At 31.6% G+C, this 17649-nt stretch overlaps 2 protein-coding genes across 2 annotated transcripts; both read right to left on the minus strand.

The window, feature by feature from the left end:
- Positions 1-1121: 1121 nt before the first annotated feature.
- On the minus strand, positions 1122-4284 carry LOC108569964 (4-coumarate--CoA ligase 1-like). The gene is made up of 5 exons (XM_017931759.1): positions 4025-4284; positions 3760-3967; positions 3569-3702; positions 2761-2983; positions 1122-2707 (listed from the first exon to the last, which is right to left on the minus strand). The coding sequence occupies exons 1-5, from the start codon at positions 4205-4207 to the stop codon at positions 1761-1763; spliced, it is 1695 nt and encodes a 564-aa protein (XP_017787248.1). The 5' UTR covers positions 4208-4284; the 3' UTR covers positions 1122-1760.
- Positions 4285-5876: 1592 nt separating this feature from the next.
- On the minus strand, positions 5877-12521 carry LOC108569973 (4-coumarate--CoA ligase 1-like). Its single transcript, XM_017931772.1, has 6 exons — positions 12241-12521; positions 8263-8470; positions 7627-7760; positions 7343-7565; positions 7099-7284; positions 5877-6749 (listed from the first exon to the last, which is right to left on the minus strand). The coding sequence occupies exons 1-6, from the start codon at positions 12442-12444 to the stop codon at positions 5989-5991; spliced, it is 1716 nt and encodes a 571-aa protein (XP_017787261.1). The 5' UTR covers positions 12445-12521; the 3' UTR covers positions 5877-5988.
- Positions 12522-17649: the final 5128 nt, after the last annotated feature.

Below are 17649 nucleotides of genomic sequence, written 5' to 3' on the forward strand. Positions count from 1 at the left end.
TATTTAATGGGCATATTTAATTCAGAATCCTTTTGAATAAAGTCGGTGTAGAAGGTTGAAAGAACCGCCGTTATTGGAAGCAGAATTTCATTATTGAGCATGTACGTAAGGAAACGAGATTTGCAGATAAATATTGCAGAAGCCAGTATTACCGACGACGTCTTTGAATATTTCATAAGTTCGGAAGTTAAAATCTTACGAAAGTTCGTTGTTTCGCTCTCAAATGAAATTAATCTCTTTTCATTGACTGTTTTTAAAGCTTTTCGAAGCGTAATTAACGTAAGAATCAATAGAAAATGAAACGAAACAATTCCAACGTTAATTTAGTTACAACTATTGGATGCAACTCATGAAATATGCAAAATTAGTTTCAATCATTACACATTGCCAAGTTTGGCTTTCGCGTTTGTTACTATTTCACCACCCCAAAACCACCCAAAATGCAGCGCTATTCAATTAATTTTGATTAATACAAATACAATGTGTTTGATCTATTTGCTGTCCGCATTTGTTTCTATTGTAGCATAACTTTACCAGCTGCGACCATAGATTTGACAAATGTTAATTTCGATTTTAATGGTTTGCAAATTCTAATAACCAGTGCAAATTGAATGCAATGATTGTTTTTCGATTATTTTTCCTAATTTTGCAAAAACAAATTGAATTATTAAAAATTGTTAAGAAAAGTGAAAATGCATAATTTTAATAGTACTTTTGAAACTTGTTTTTTTAGTACAATAAGTGTTTAATTGAATGAAAAGGGTACCAAATAAATTTTATAGAAATTAAATTTATTGAAAAATGAAAATTGTCTTTGAAAATATATTTTTCTAGTGAAAATTTGTAGTTTTGAAAAATGTTTTCTTAATTATTATTTTTCACTTTCTTTTTTAAATGAAAGAAAAAAATTATGTAATTATAATATAAAATGGTAAAATTAATTAAAACTTCAAATGTTTTCGTTTTTGGCTAAAAATTCGAATATTATTTTCTTAGTTCATAATTTTATATTATAGATCTAAAAGTGATTAATAATTAGTATAAGAAATAAATGTATACATATTATATATTGACTTTGCTGTAAAAGGTAAAAAAAAAGTAAATATGATATTTCTCGTAAATCATGTTTTAAAATAATATATTTACTCTGAAACTTCCATATTTAGATTAGGTTTCGTTCACTTATACTTAATATTTATGGGGAGAAAGAGAGAGTTGAAGAATAAATCTTTCATCTGAAATCTATGCCCGAACAGGCGATGGAGAAGTCCCGAAGGTCTATTTTTAATCAAACTAAGTGAACTTGTCCATAAGAGTTAGAAAATAACCGCGACGCCCGTTCCGTTGCCCCGCAAAACGCCGTTTTACGATGTTCGAAAACTCGAAAACTCCTGAAAACACTTGAATTTTACCGTTCTTGTTTTCACGAAAAACTAATTTCCAAATTTAATGCTTAACTAAAGTGGAGAGACGTTGTTTCTTGCTGTGCACGTGTATATATAAATAAGAATATAATACAGAAGGCGTCGTTTGCGTGCGGCTGCGACTTTAATTTAATGACTTCTGTAACGATCCGAGATTACTGAGTGTTCGATTTTTGTACGTACAAATAAAAAGCAAGTTTGTTGGACAAAGTGTGCTGTGACTATCTATGGTTTGTGTTTGTCAGTTTTGCGAAAGCGATATCTATGCTTAGAAATCGAACTAATGTTGAATAACGATACGGACAGACGATCCTTTGTTACAAAAGTAAGTTATTTCTAGTAGTTTCTTAGATCTTTGCGCAATATCTTTCCGGATGCGGTTTTGGGGATGCTTTCGAGGAATACCACTCCACCGGTCAGCTGCTTGTAGTTGACGACCTTTTCAGCTACGTACTTGGAAATGTCTTCGGCTGAAGTATTTGAACCTTTTTTGAGGACGACGAAGGCTTTTGGGGATTCTCCGTGCTTCTCGTCGGGGATTCCGATGACAGCAGCGTCTTGCACAGTAGGATGTCCTCTCAGTAGTTCCTCCAGCTCTGCCGGCGCTACCTGAAATCCCTTCACCTTGATCAACTCCTTCAAACGATCGGTAATAAAGAAGTGATTGTCTTCGTCGTAATTAGCAATGTCCCCTGTCCTCATCCATCCACCTTCCACGAAGATCCCCTTATCAGCTTCCGGATTATTCAAGTATCCTGCCATGACTTGCGGACCCTTGATGAGTAGCTCTCCGCTCTCATTTGGACCCAACCCTACGCAATCTCGGTCATCAATCTTCACTATCTTCGCTTTGGTGTTGGGTAGCAGAAAGCCGCTTCCACCTACTTTTATCCCATTCTTCAGATCTGTGCTCTGTTTGTGCGTCACTGGTGAGCATTCAGTTAAACCATACATCTGCATCAGGTTCACTTTTCCTCCAGTTTTCTCCTTTAACCTGCAAATATCTTCAGAACCCAAAGGCGCCGCCCCCGAAATTATACTCCTCAACGAAGAAACCTTTTCCAATTGCAACTGCGGATTGTTGAGAAGCATTAGGACCATTGGTGGTACAGCAAAGAGCAAGTTTGGGGAACATTGATGTAGCAATTTGGAGAAACTATCTGTGTTAAATTTTGGAACTGTTACTAATTTGCAACCTCTGGACAATTTTGTAAATCCAATACTCGATAAACCGTAGATATGGAATAATGGTAGAACTAACGGAATTATATCCTGGTTGTTACCTGAAATAATTTTAGTGAGAAACTTTTATAGAATTATAATTCTTCTCAATCACCTGTCGTTTCAGTATTATATCTGAGTCCTTGTGTGTTAGATTGAGCAATATTTGATACTAAATTTCTATGTGTGATTTTCACACCTTTCGGTAAACCTGTAGTCCCACTGGAATATGGCAAAATAACTACATCGTCCAAGCTCAAATTTGGATCTTTCACTTCCAAATTTAACTCGCAAACTTCGAAGAAATTCACACATCCTTCTGGCGTCGAATCAGATTCCTTCACAAAACGAAAAGTGTATAATTTAGTATATCTATATTTTCAAATTTCATATGTTCTTTATACTTATTCTTTATATTTATATCAAATATGAACATTTCAATCTTCATCCAATGAGTACTTACAAGGATAGAAACAAAGTCAAAATCAAATCAATCTATTAAAAAATAGTTTATATTCCACATAGTGTTTATTATTTATTCAAAATATAAGTAAAAATATTTTATTTGAAAATAATAATTTTAAACTTATAAATCGGAAACCATTTAATTTTGAATATCTAATATAGAAATGAAAGTTTAATATAAAGATATATAACAGAAATAGAATTACAAAGATATTTGTAAATATAATAATACATTTTCAAATAAATATACTAGATATTTATTTTGTTACAAAATTTGAAAAAAAAAATCAATTAGATTTACAGACTATGCACTTATAGTAATTTTTATTTTAATAATTAAAATTTAGCTTAAAAAATGAACTTTAAGACTAATTTATCGTTGTTGAAATTAAAATATTTGTATTTTCTTAGCAATAAATATGCTATATGGTTTGTAATATTGAAAAATATGAACTTACATTGTGATTTATTGTAACAATTGAAATGTTGCTATTAGGAACATTGTCTGTTGCGTCCTTTACGATTGGATGAAGGGTCGTCATGGTAATGACCAATTTAGTTCCCGAATTGACAAGCTGTCGCTGGATTTCGTCTAATAAACCAAATCGTGTTTAGTTGAGTACGCTTAAATCGTTTTAACTAGAAATACCTGAAGTATAGATGGGATTGATGGTGGTGACGGTTGATCCGGATTTGCTTATTCCTAGCAAAGAAATAAGGTATTCGGGTACGTTGGGCAGGACGACAGCGACCACATCACCTTTTCGTATTCCGCATTTCTGCAGGAATCCTGCCAAAGAATCGCTTTTCCTGTTGATCTCTTCATAAGTGTACTTCCGTTTAGAGTTGATGCATTCCTGCAAACCATTTCGCAATTAGTAAAATCAAGAAGCGATTGTGTTAAAGATACCGACAGCCGCGATCTTATCATGCCATTTGTGTATATCATTAAGTACGTATTCATGCAGAAAAAGATTAGGTAATTTGATATCCTCCACTGGTGAAGAAACTTCGTGACTGATGGAATACAGTCTTCGTGCCTCCAGTTGACTCTTCTTGCCTCTAATTACGCTCCTAACTGCACTTCTGAACGACATTTTAATACCTCAGTTCGAGATCGACTTGTCTCCAGTATTTATACATGTTTGTGTCCTATTTAGACGTGACAGGCGCACAAACAACGCTCGAAAGTGATAAAAAGATCTTCAAGTTTCCATTGATTTAGTATCGACTAAAAATGCGCAAGTCATTTTGTATGTAATCAAAGCACTGTTTGTTTTCTTCTTGACTCTATCTTGAATAGATAACTTATAGGACTCGAAATTTAGTAACAAAATAGTATAAAACCGTTCAACTCAAACTAGAAAATTTCCACATCGCAAATTCAATTATTTACCAAACAGAACAAATTTGATTTGAAGATGTTTAGTTTCGAAATTTTGATGACCTTGACATTTAAAAGATACATTTCATTTACACATTACGTTTTTATCAACACATTGTTTTTCATCATTTTTATTTTAACTGGTAAACAACAAAATTGTAGAAATCGCAATAATTATCGAATAGATACAAATATCAAACCGATTTTACAAGAGTTTATTGTTTACGATAAAGTTTAATTAATAGAAATAACCGGTTCAGATCTATTTTGATAGGGATGTAAAACTTTACGATTGTTTTAAACTGAATTTGTAATTAATTTAATTATCTATGAAACAAATCGTAAAACACGCATTAAATTGGAAAGAATGTTCGCTTTTAAATTTGAAAAAATATTTGTATTCTTAAAATATATAACATATAATTTAAATAATAAATTATTAGAATTCACGGATAATTTGTGTATTACACATTTAATTTATTATAACTGTAAAGAAATCATTTGGCTTCAAAAACAAATACATAAAAGTATCATTTTAAATCAAGTATATTCATATGTTGTTTACATACTATATAATAATACTGACGATCTATAAAAATATTGTTATTTTTTTTTAAATTTATTAGTCATCGGTATAATTTGTTTGATTGATTTAGATTCATGATTCATTTAGATTATATAAAAACAAACTAAATATTGCGCTAATATTATTTACGTTCAAATGTTTGCAATAATAATAATAGAAAGATATGAAAGAAGATTAATTCGCATGAAATTAAAAGAATTGTTTTGAAGTTTATTAGGTGATAAATATTTATTTAAGTGCACACGTTAAGGCTAAATGCATAATTAAAGATAATTCAACAATAATCTGAGATTCAAGAAAATCAAGTGCAATACACTTTTAATCTCAGTTTATTTTTATAATGAAATTATCAGCAAAGTTTCAATAATATATTTTGAAAAAATCATAAGTTTGGCTGAAATAATAATTGCACAAAAAAAAATATATTGGATTTACTTACAATAGTTAATATATATGATATTTTTTTATATTAGAAGTATGAAAACAGTTATAGCAACATGAAAAAGCTTAAAATATTGTAATTCTTTTAAATAGTTATCAACAATTTTTTTTCATATTATTTCAATTAGATTATAAATCAGACAAAACAGAAATAAAATTTTCGTTTTCGTGCATTTATAAGAAAAAAAAATAGAAAAATTATTTAATCACAATTACAGTTGCTTTTACTTCAGATATATTAAATAAATTAATTAAATATAGTAATTGATTTAAATAAACTAATTATGATGTATTATCGTCAGTAAAAAAAGAAATAAATAAGGTAGCTTAATCAATTTCAAGAAAAATAAATCAGTTTTTAGTATATGATATAGTTTATTGTACAAAAGTGATTTATAAAATGTATGCACATTAAGCCTAATTGTATTTAAACATACATAATTAAAGAATTTTAGAGAAAACAATTTTTACATTTTTTTCAATTCCCTTCTGAGAATCTTTCCGGATGCGGTTTTGGGTATTTGATCCAGAACAACGATGCCACCGGTTAATTGCTTGTACTTGACAACTTTCTCTGCGACGTACTTGTGCAGATCTTCGATGGAAGACTTTGAGGTGTCGCGAAACACGATAAAGGCTTTCGGAACTTCGCCGCTCCTCTCGTCCGGCACACCGATAACAGCAGCATCTTTAACGTCCGGATGATCTCGAAGAAGCTCCTCGAGTTCCGCTGGAGCCACCTGGAATCCCTTCACCTTGATCAGCTCCTTCAGTCGATCGGTGATGAAGAAGTGTCCGTCTTCATCGTAATGTGCAATGTCGCCCGTCCGCAACCATCCGTCTCCAACGAATATGTCCTTGTTGGCTTTATCGTTGTTATAGTAACCTTTCATCACTTGGGGTCCTTTAATGAGCAGCTCACCGCTAGTGTTCGGACCCAATCCGATGCAGTCAGGGTCGTCGACGTTGACAATTTTGCAGTGAGTGTTTGGAAGAGCGATACCGCTTCCACCTATTTTGATGCCATCCTTTAGGAGGAATGACTGGTGGTGGCTGAGCGGCGCGCACTCCGTCATCCCGTAGATCTGCAACAGGTGAATCCTGTCGCTTGTCCTGTCCTGAAAACGGTTGATGTCCGCAGCACCTAGTGGCGCCGCAGCAGACACCACAGATCTCAAAGATCTGTTCTTCTCAATTTCGAATTCAGGATTATTCAGCATCATCAAAACTGCAAAAACAAACAATCGTCAATTGATAGAAACGCATTATTTATATGAATCACAATTTATATAGGCAACTCTATTTGGTCTTGCAAGTATTATTTAACAAATTATTTGAAGTTTCGAAAGGATCCGATTTGGGTCTACTATATTTTTCCACATCAGATGATTTCTACAATTTTTCGTACAAATCGTCAACTAATTATTTTTCTAATATACAATTTCAGCCTACCTCAAATTGTACGTTTCATAGACGATAAGGCGTAAATTTTGTTTAATTTGTATGATTTCCCAAATCAACTATTACTATTTCCGTACATTAACGTATACAAATTAATATAATTATAATATACTCACTGATTGGTGGAACTATGTACAGAAGTGTTGGGTCGTATTGGTGGAGTAATTTGGAGAAGAGTTGTGTATTGAATTTTGCTAGAGTGGTAAATTTTACACCTTGAGCAAACATCGACAAACCGACAACGCCGAGCCCATACATATGGAACATCGGCAATATAATAGGAACGACATCTTGAACATCACCTACAAATTACAATTAGATTTTTGTTCCAAATAAACAAAACCAATATTTGTTACAAACCGTGAGTATCTACGTTGAGCTTGAATTCAGGTACTGAAGTTAATTTGTAATTAGCGACAAGATTCTTGTGCGTGAGCTGGACTCCTTTGGGAAGACCCGTAGTGCCGCTCGAGTAAGGAAGAAGGACGACATCGTTTGGTTCCCAACGAGGATCCTTGATGTCGTACCGAGTGGAACAGGTCTCTTCGAATTTGATGGTTCCAGCGGGATTCGTCTGCTGCTGCTACTGAAAATCGGAATCGTTAGATGATTCGAAACAATTAAATAAGAGAAATAGAACGAACCGTGTAGTTGATGGTAACGATAGGTACTTTAACGTTAGGAATACAATTTACGGCAGTATTCACAGTTGGAAACAGATCGGTCATGGTGAAGACCATCCTGGCATTTGCACTCATCAGCTGTTTCTTAATTTCATCTGCATAAATAACATAATTGTACAATTAATTGATATTTAACTATTCAATGAGAATTATGATCATTAAATGCAAACAAACACATTTAGAAAATATATATTTTTTTACTAGAAAATGTAATATATTTTCATTATTGTTTGAAGTAAAAAATTAAATATTAGACTCTCTGATAATTTAAAATTTTGTTAAATTGCTCTGAGAAATGTTTAGTTCTATTCACATAGCTTATGTGACTACCGAAAATTATTTTTTTAATGTAAATCAGAATGTTCGAAGGATTATGTTAATGTTCTGTAAATGTTTGTGTCTGGTCGATGGAGTGAAACGATGATGGGATCTCCGAAGCAGCATTGTTTCCATGCCGATCAGAAAATAAAAAAATGAACAACTCTGGGGATGGGATGTATTCAGGGCGGATGAGGGTTTAATCCTCTTGCGTTTGTTGTGCAATGTTAATGGGTGAAAATGGTTATGGCTGTAGGATGAGAGTCGTTAATCAAGTACCTGAGGTGTAAATGGGATTTATCGTTGTGATTGTAAGGCCCGCTTGCATAATGCCGAGGAGAGCCACGAAATATTCGGGCACGTTTGGAAGGACAATGGCGGCAGTATCGCCCTTTCCCAATCCGTTCTTCTGTAGAAAACCGGCCAAGTTGTGCGCCATCCGATGGATATCAGCGTACGTGTACCTTTTGCTCGTCTCCACACATTCCTGAAACGACAATAAAGCACATTGTTAAATTATAAAAAGATATTTCAGAAATTTAGCAAATTATTGTGTGATAGAAGAAAATATCAAATATACGAAACTTTTGAAAATGAAAGGAAAGAAACGAGTTTTATGGTTCATAAATTATTTTATATAATCTCCTTGTACAAAATAACTGTCAATTGCTTCTTAAATTAACGAAAAACGATTCCTATAAAGATTTTTTTTTCAGGTTTGTATCTATTCACACTAGTCTGATGGAACTAAATCTAGCGACTATGGTGGATTAATTATTTTCTTTTTTTCTGCAAACAAGGTCTTTTTTCACTGTTTTTTTCTATACAATATTCTGAGTTATTTCTTTCAAGATAATCTATTAACAAAATTCCTTTTGCACAATTTTTACCTCCTTTGGTAAACTTGATCCATTGTTTCAATTTTTCTTGTGTGTAGGTTTTCTCTGGTGTGTAGTGTTGAATCCAAATTTCATCCATAGTTATGAATCGATGAACAAAATTGGTTTTATTCTTTTTAAAACGATCCAAAGACGCTTGAGAATGAGTTTATTATCAATTGTTATCAAATGAGGCACCTACCTTCTACAGAACTTTTTCATCTTTAATTCACATGCAACATATGGAACCCCATTCTGTTGAAATGCTTATGGCATGAGCTATTTCGAGCACTTTCACTCATATATCATTTAATACTATATCATGGACTTTTTGAATGTTTTCTGATGATAATTCTAAAATCCATCTGTAGATAGCTAGAAATTAACGAGCAGATTGGTATGAATTTATGTGGCCGATAAACCTTCTATAACAAATAATTTTATCACCAAACAATACTTGTGTTTTTCCATTTCAGAAACATGCAAAGATACGTTTTCTTTAACCTCTCATACTACTGATATTTTGTTTATATTCTAAAATTTATTAGTATTGCATTAATTAAATTAATCGTGTAAATCCGATATTTAGTTTTCTACCTGGAATTTTATCAGCTTATTACAGAAAAACTGATAATACTACGAAAATCAATAAATAGAAGATATTGCTTCACGCATACTTTTTTATTTCAATTTTAACACGGAAATTTGTTTAGGGTCATCCGATTTTTTAAACTATTATCTTTAATATCTATATATAAAATATCTAAAAATATTGTAAAATATACTACAAATTTTCAATTAAAATTGTCTCCATTTGCAGAGTAAACATAGCTAAAGATAAAATATATAAGGGGGCTTGGAGCGGATTGCGTGCGGATCGGAACACTTTGATCCGCTTTTAATGGATTCGGACATGTGTTTTATCATTATGATTATTATTATTGTTATTCAACAATCCCCTTCCTCAAACCACCAATTAGATTATATTATAATTAAGTCTACATGAATTTCGGTAATCCTCGTGTTACCGTTTGGATTCAGTCCTCGAGCGACAGCGGAGACGATAATGACATCGAGTTCCTAAATAAACACTCCAACCTTCGCGCCGTTTCTACACACTCTAGATTCTCATATTTATTGACAAAATTAATTAATGTCCGGCCAAAACGTAAACACCAACAAAAACATCGCTCTATAATATTTACATTTTCTCTCTCTCTTTCTTTTTTATCGAGAACGTGTGAAACCTTGATTACCGTATCTTATTATATATTTTTTTAAATACAAACTCGCGCGACTATAGAATTTCGAGGTCAATGGCCAACATTTTTTAAGCAATTTTCAGGCCGTGATATATACTTTTACTTTGTTGTTAAATAACAACATCATTCTGTTGAAATTGTTTGATTATTTTCGTTATCACCGAATGATTCGGCCGTTTTGGATAGACGCAATTAATATGTATGATTTGCGAAAATAAAAAGAACAAAAAAAACATTTCAGCCGTCTTCCTGCAATAATCGCAAATAGATGATTGAGTGTCGCAGATAACGAAAAACTTGTATAATCCACTGATAAAGCGTAATCTGGTATGTCTATGAAATATTGATTGCTTCTGAATATTCTAAAACTTGTATAATCTTAGATTTTGTTTATTTTTTCTTTATAAAACTTGAATTATCCTAAATTTTAATTAATTTTTCAATCAAGTTTCAAAAAACTTGAATTTTTCTGAATTTCAATGAACTTTTCGATATGAAAACATCTAAAATTGTAGTTATTTTTTTATTCATTTTCACAAAAACGAATTATACTAGATTTTAGTTATTTTTTTGATTAATCTTTAAAAACTTTAATTCTCCTAAATTTTAATTAATTTTTCCATCAAGTTTCAAAAAACTTGAATTGTTCTGAATTTCAATGAACTTTTCGATATGAAAACATCTAAAATTGTAGTTATTTTTTTTTTCTTTTTCAAAAAAACGAATTATCCTAGATTTTAGTTATTTTTTTCATTAATCTTTAAAAATTCTCCTAAATTTTAATTAATTTTTGAATTATCTTAAATTGTTTTTTTTTATTTTATTAGATTCATCTTCAAGACTGGAATTTTCATAGATTTTTTCGATGCATTTTCAAAAACTTCAATTATCTAGGAGTCATTTTTTGGAATCATCTTGAAACTATTAATTTGAATTAAATTTTAAATTAAATTCAAGCTTAATATTTAAAAAATAAATTAGTTTAAAAAAATCATTAAGTAATGTAATAAAAGGGTTAATCTTATCCAGCAATAAATGGATAGGATTATGACTTATAATCTATTTGACCTAGAACACGAAATAATTACTATAACCCTAATCATACATGACGAATCATTTTATTATGCAATTTCTAATATCCATTAAAACAATCGTAAACATTAATAGCATACATATATAGCTTTTATAACATTTGTTAGAATTCATGGAAAAAACTGAATGAATATAAAGTTAATTATTAAATTAAATGTTTTTATAATAAATCAAAAATGGATATTTCATTAATTTTTAAAAACCTTGCAAAATGTAATAAATTCATTTGTATATTTGAGTAGTAATATGATTATTCGAACCATTCAAGTTATTACGTAAATAGGTGTAAATAAAATTGTATCAATTTCCGTACGATAAATATTACATAAACAAAGGAAATGAATAACATATGCTAGCAATATTGGATTTCCATAACGAGATATGTAAATACAATAATACTATTTGATAAATTATTTTTAACTTTTAATAGGGGAAATAAAATTGTATTAAATTTAACATAGATTTGATTATAAATCAAGATAACTTGAAGTAAATTATTATTTGTTTAGATGGTAATGAAGTTGCAGTTAAATTCTTTTACTTTTACCCACCCTTCGAAGAATGAAAAAAATCATAGATATTAGAGGAAAAATGCGGTAATTCTGAATTTGTGGACACACATGGAATGCAGATGTGCCCATGCGATAAATGCGGATGAACATTTAAAAATAGAGAGGAGTGAAATGTTAAGTTTGAACTTTTTTTTTTGGAATTCACTTCAATTTACTTTACGTGCAGATTTTTTAATTATACTTCGCAATCAACGTTGAGACGTTTATTTGTTATTGTTAAATGTTTACAGGTAAAATTCAATTACTTGAATTTATTACGCCTATTCAAGAAACGCGTAATTGTTGCACGAAACAATGGTTTGCTTATGGTTTCCACTCTCGCGAATATATATATATATTTTATTTTTTTCTTCTTGCAAGTAATTTTAATGCGGCGAACATAAAATAAACCTGTTGTTTCGCGGCTTTCATTAAGAATGACTTATGGCCACTTCAGGTGGCTTAATTACTCACCACAGCGATTTTATCGTGCCATCTATCAAAGTTGCTCCAGACGTACTCGTGCACTGGGACATCCGGAATGTGGACGTCCGGAACCGAAGAAGACACGACGAAATCCTTCGTCGTAGTCATCGTCGAGAACTCCTGCAGCTGTCGTATCCTCCGAAGAGGTCTCCTCCTGAGGACGTTCCTGCAAACGGCTCCCACCAAAGACATCTCGTCGTATAACCACGCTTTCGCGCACGCAAATCTTGTGAAACCAAAAAAGAACGCTCCGCACGCTTTTGCAGATGCCGGATAAATATTATTAAGAGAGCGCTCCCGGAGTATTTTCTATTTTTTTTTTGTTGGATTGATAAGTGCGGCACGCATGCGTTTTGCACTTATCCTCAAGAGCCCATACATATCCTTGGGACAACATCGTTAACCATCATCATCTGGTGCGTTTAAGTTCCAAGGTAAACCGAACCAATACAAATTCCAGGCGCAAATTTCCACAAATTATCTACGTTGCGTGCACGAGCTTACATAATGCGCACGTTATGTAAATGTGATTCCATTCTCATTGTATTCGAATAACGTATTTCTATTCACACCACAATTCATACCTTAAACCAATTCGTTTTCGTCCACTTAAAACTCGAACCATATTTCAATTGATACTATTATTAGCAGTGGCGAATTATGGACTATTTGCTATACTACTTCTTCTATATCTAAAACTAATATTTGATAATGATTATGATATTTATGTTTATTGTCCTGTAATATTTACAAACCATTTTTTATAAACATTCAGTTAACACGAAATTAATTAACAATTATCGTAACATTTCTCAGTTAAGTAAATATTGAAATTGTTGTAAATATTAAAAAAAAGTAATATAAAGTTAATATCAAATCCAAATCGGACGAAAACATTTTTTGTTGCTATAATTTTATCGTTGAATCACACAATCAATACTATGACTAGGAAGATTTAATCGAGTTAAACATGTGAATTAAAAACATTAAATCTTTCAGTTATCTCTGAAAGTAATGTCTGCCATAAAAAGAAAACAAGCAATCTAATATATGCAAATAATGCATTCTAATTGTGAAGTAATGTAATTATCAAATATACAGCAGTAGCTTGCGATAAAATGTTTCATTTTAAAACTTAAATATTAACCTTAATTAATTAATATATTGTGTCCTATTGTAGACTATACAAAATGTTACTGATTATTTTTTAGTTAAATTATGAAAATGTATAATTAATTTAAAGGTGATAATGTTTTTTTTTTGTAAATTGTCTCTTTTTCTCTATATTATTGAAAATTGTTCCTTCTAATTAAACAATACTAATACGCAATACCAGTTTGATATTTGATCTACTTTCAATTTTATCGCAAAAACAACAAATGCAAATCAAAATCCAAGTAGTAAATATGCATATTTTTATTATGATAAATATACATGAATGACTAAATTTCTCAACACACTCTTTGGTTCCATATTAATCAAAGTTTGCATTAATCTTATCGAACTGTTTACGCTGGTTTCTCCGCACATTTCAAATTAATGCACACCGCCTTTTGCAAATCATCTTTCATCAGTCAACAAGTTTTTTTTTATCCTTTATCTCTCTCTCTCTCTCTCTTTGTATATTATTAACTACATATAAATACCAACATTTTGTTGATTTCTCTCCAAGTGGATTCGCCATAGATTGTTGATTTAAAAACATGTGTGATTGCTTTGCAACTCAAAATGTGTGAACGACCGTGAACTATTAAAAAATAAATAACATCGAGCAAACGTGAATAGGAAACCATCATTGTCTTTGCCTACAAAATTGTTATTCTACATTATAAAATATAATATTTTGTATTGATCGAGACGAAAAAGTTGTTGACATTGGGATTCAAATGGGTTTCATATGTAATCCAAGAAGCAGAAATTAACTTCTTTTTTTTTACTTTCATAAATTTCACTATTTTAGAGTTACAAATTAGTATTTAAAATTGTGTAAATTTAATGATATAAACTTCGGTAAATTAAAAATAAATTACAGTATTCAAGAAGAGATTAAAAAATTTAACAAAAAAAAGTTATTTTATGTTTGCACTCAATTATTAGCACATTTGAAGAGTTTAAAGCTTAATAAGCACTTTGCAGAAGTGGTCATTTCTCTTGTACCAATATTTAGGTAATTCTAATAAACAATTATATTTCATTCTATGCTTTTGTCAAAAGTCTTTAGTTTGTCTTTATTTTACATATATAGAAAATACATATTCATTTTACCAATAAACGTTAATACGGAAACTTCCTAAATAATATTTGAAAGATTAAAGTTCTGGTACACCACCAAATATACACAACCACAATAAAGAGTATTTATTTTAGCATTATCTGTTTTATATTAAATATCGTATTTTTTGTTCATTTTAATGAAATTCAATTGCTTTTATATTTTTTATTATTTCAATACTAATTATAAAATGATATAAATATTTCGAGTAAAGTTGGTTGCCTATAATAAATTATTATAAAATGAAGATTTTTAATGAAATTGGCACAGAAAATTAAATAATTGTATTACCTAATCAATATTATCTATCAACTAAAATTGATTTAAAAAAATGTATTTTATTAATTTTATTCTATTTATAGATATTTTCTAAAGAAGTCTCGAATTTAATTTAGCTTTGAACTATCACACGAATTTTCAATTTCGTAATTGGCGTTACGTTTTTAATTGAATTAATCAATACAGTGAACTTGAGCAATAAGAGAACATTCGATTTATATATATATTAAATGGACTGAGTTTAATGTTTTATTGTTTACGTGAAATTTATTGCAACAATAAAAAATACTCAATAAAATAATAAAAATTAAATTCAACTGCTGCAAAGGGCTATTAATCAAAGGTCTTTCTGCTCTAATTAAACACCTTATAATATTTATTTCTTTACACATTCAGCACATATATATATTGATTTCCGAATCCTGCGAATATGAGCCTTCAAAAGCTCATTTTTCATTATTTGTTTTTAATTAAATTTAACTAATAACTAATGCAATAAAGATATAAAAAGCTATATTTGTACCTATAGCTAAGATAATTGTTTCTCTTGAATTTAGGTGAAGGAAATTGTTTGTCGAAGAGTAATCCTTCGGGGACATTGAAGCACATCTAGAGCTTCGTGGAGGATGAATTATTGGAGGCGATTTGCCTGGGCGACGGAACCATCAATTACGAAGGGTATTTCCATCTCCTTGCTCACTGCTACCTTCTCCCCCACCTCATTTCACCAACTTCACCATCAAAACCAATCTAATTGTAATCATTTTTTACAGTTGCAAGCTATTGCGTCCGCGAGATAACCTCGTCTGAAAATGAAGTCTGCAGTTTTCCTCCTGCTCGTTGGCATTGCCGCCTGTGCCGCATACGTGAGGTACGAAGAACCGGCCCCTAACACACGTAAGTGAAGAAAAATCTTATGGACTTATGAAGCAACATATTTTTCTCTACTCTTAATTTTTTTTTTATTTATTTTTTGCAGCGAACGGTACTTGCATCTCGGAGTTGGTCGGTGATATGATCTTCGGCGAGAAGAAGAGTGTGCCAGGTGTATGCGAAGAAGCTGAATGCCTTGACAACGGTCTAGTGTACTTTGCCGGGTACGATCCTCGCCTTTATCTGAAATAAAACGAACAAATTCTATTAATCAATTCTCTTTTAATTTGCTATTTGCAGTTGCAACTGGGTCGACTTTCCACCTGAGTGCAAAGACGACAAGAACAGGGAATATCCTAATTGCTGCCCTGAACACATATGTTAAAAAAAATATATTCAGTAATATTATTGATAATGACAACATTTCAATAATCTTTAAATAAACATCAACATTACACTAAAACCAAGAAATATGATTTTGTTTATTTTTCATCATTTTCAAATAACCGATTCTTTTTATTTTTCTTAAGCGACATTTTGTCACAGGAATTGTATTTTATTACTTTAATTTCTTATCAAATATCTAATAAAATTTAAGACACAACAACATTTATTGTAACAGATCATAATACATACTCAAAAAAAAACATAATATAACAAGAAAATAAAAAAACAAATTGATCTGTTACAAAAGACTATTGACTGTATGTAGGTCTTTCTGTCAGGGAAATAATAATATATTGTACAAAAAATCATATAAAAAATAGCATACATTTTATATATTTATCTAATATTTAGTAATGCAAAAATTAATACCTTATTTCTGCCACTAAATGATATACTACCTTAATATAATTGTTGCTAAGATAAACCTAAAAGTTAGTATAAAAGGACCTTATCAGGGCCGCCGCAACTAGGTGTAATTTTTGGCTTCCGCATTTTGCACCAACAAGCCAGCCACTGTCTGTTCAGTCAAAGCACAAAAAAAAACAAAATAACACTTATTCTTCGGATTTCTTCTTCCGCCCAAATAATTAAAGTAACCAGCTTTTTCCAATAAAACCAAAACTTCTTTCTTCAGCCCAAATAATCAAAATAAACAACTTCTTCTAACGAAACTAAAAAATAACTATTAAACCAAACTTAAACTAACTTCTATAAAATATATACATAGGAGAGATACGGCAAGACAGGTAAAAACAAGAAAGGTTACGAGTCGAACATAAAAATTTAACGTATTTCGAACCGGGGTCAGTACCTAGGTTCTTGGAGAGACCTCGGAAGGATGTAAGTTAGAAACATTAACAAATTTAAATCATACGGAGGCATTGAATGTTTTAATAAACTTCAGAATTGCTCTGCAGACGCCAACGTCCTCGGATTGGATGAGACACAGTATGGACGTGGGCATGGGAATTCTATTATGCAGCAATTGCATTCATATGCAAAGACGATGTGATCCAGCGTCCCCACTGACCCGCAACTACATCTGTCCGAATCTGCCATCTGACGGTTGGCAACAATTAGATGGTTGAACCGTTTGGTTTGTTTGTATATCTTAAGCAGCCTTTTCCTCTTCGCTACGGACTCACTGCATTCGACGTCCCACCAAAGGCAAGGAGGCTTGTCGGCTCCCCCGGGGGTCACCAGTTCCACCTATCTCCATCGCAGAGTCCACCATTATTCTAGGGAGCTCCTCTGGCGATCTTAAGTTTACTAATCTTTCCTCCGTCAATATTCCGTATTCAGACCAGTCCACCTTCCTCGAGATCAGCCTGTTATCGTTGACTTTACTGATGGTCGGTGTCGGAATTCCAAAATGGTAGCATGACAGCAGAGGAAAGTGATCGCTTCCCATGGTATCATCGAGAGTCTCAGAGGTTACGCTGGTCGATGCCGGTCTCGAGGCCAACACCAGGTCCAACACATTAGCGGTTATCCGAGCTACACGGGTTGGAAGCATGTCATTCATG

This window comes from Nicrophorus vespilloides, unplaced genomic scaffold (assembly GCF_001412225.1).
Source record: "Nicrophorus vespilloides isolate i.1.1-1 unplaced genomic scaffold, Nicve_v1.0, whole genome shotgun sequence".
Classification (NCBI taxonomy): Eukaryota; Metazoa; Arthropoda; class Insecta; order Coleoptera; family Silphidae; genus Nicrophorus; species Nicrophorus vespilloides.

Excerpts from the sequence above, each read along its gene's own strand:
- LOC108569964 (XM_017931759.1), bottom strand. The coding sequence starts at position 4,207 with ATGTCGTTCAGAAGTGCAGTTAGGAGCGTAATTAGAGGCAAGAAGAGT. Across the intron at positions 3,703-3,759 it reads CAATCCCATCTATACTTCAG|ACGAAATCCAGCGACAGCTT; the intron begins GTATTTCTAGTT and ends TTGGTTTATTAG. Across the intron at positions 2,984-3,568 it reads TTGTTACAATAAATCACAAT|GAATCTGATTCGACGCCAGA; the intron begins GTAAGTTCATAT and ends CGTTTTGTGAAG.
- LOC108569973 (XM_017931772.1), bottom strand. The coding sequence starts at position 12,444 with ATGTCTTTGGTGGGAGCCGTTTGCAGGAACGTCCTCAGGAGGAGACCT. Across the intron at positions 8,471-12,240 it reads GGCACGATAAAATCGCTGTG|GAATGTGTGGAGACGAGCAA; the intron begins GTGAGTAATTAA and ends TTGTCGTTTCAG. Across the intron at positions 7,285-7,342 it reads GCTCAACGTAGATACTCACG|GTGATGTTCAAGATGTCGTT; the intron begins GTTTGTAACAAA and ends TGTAATTTGTAG.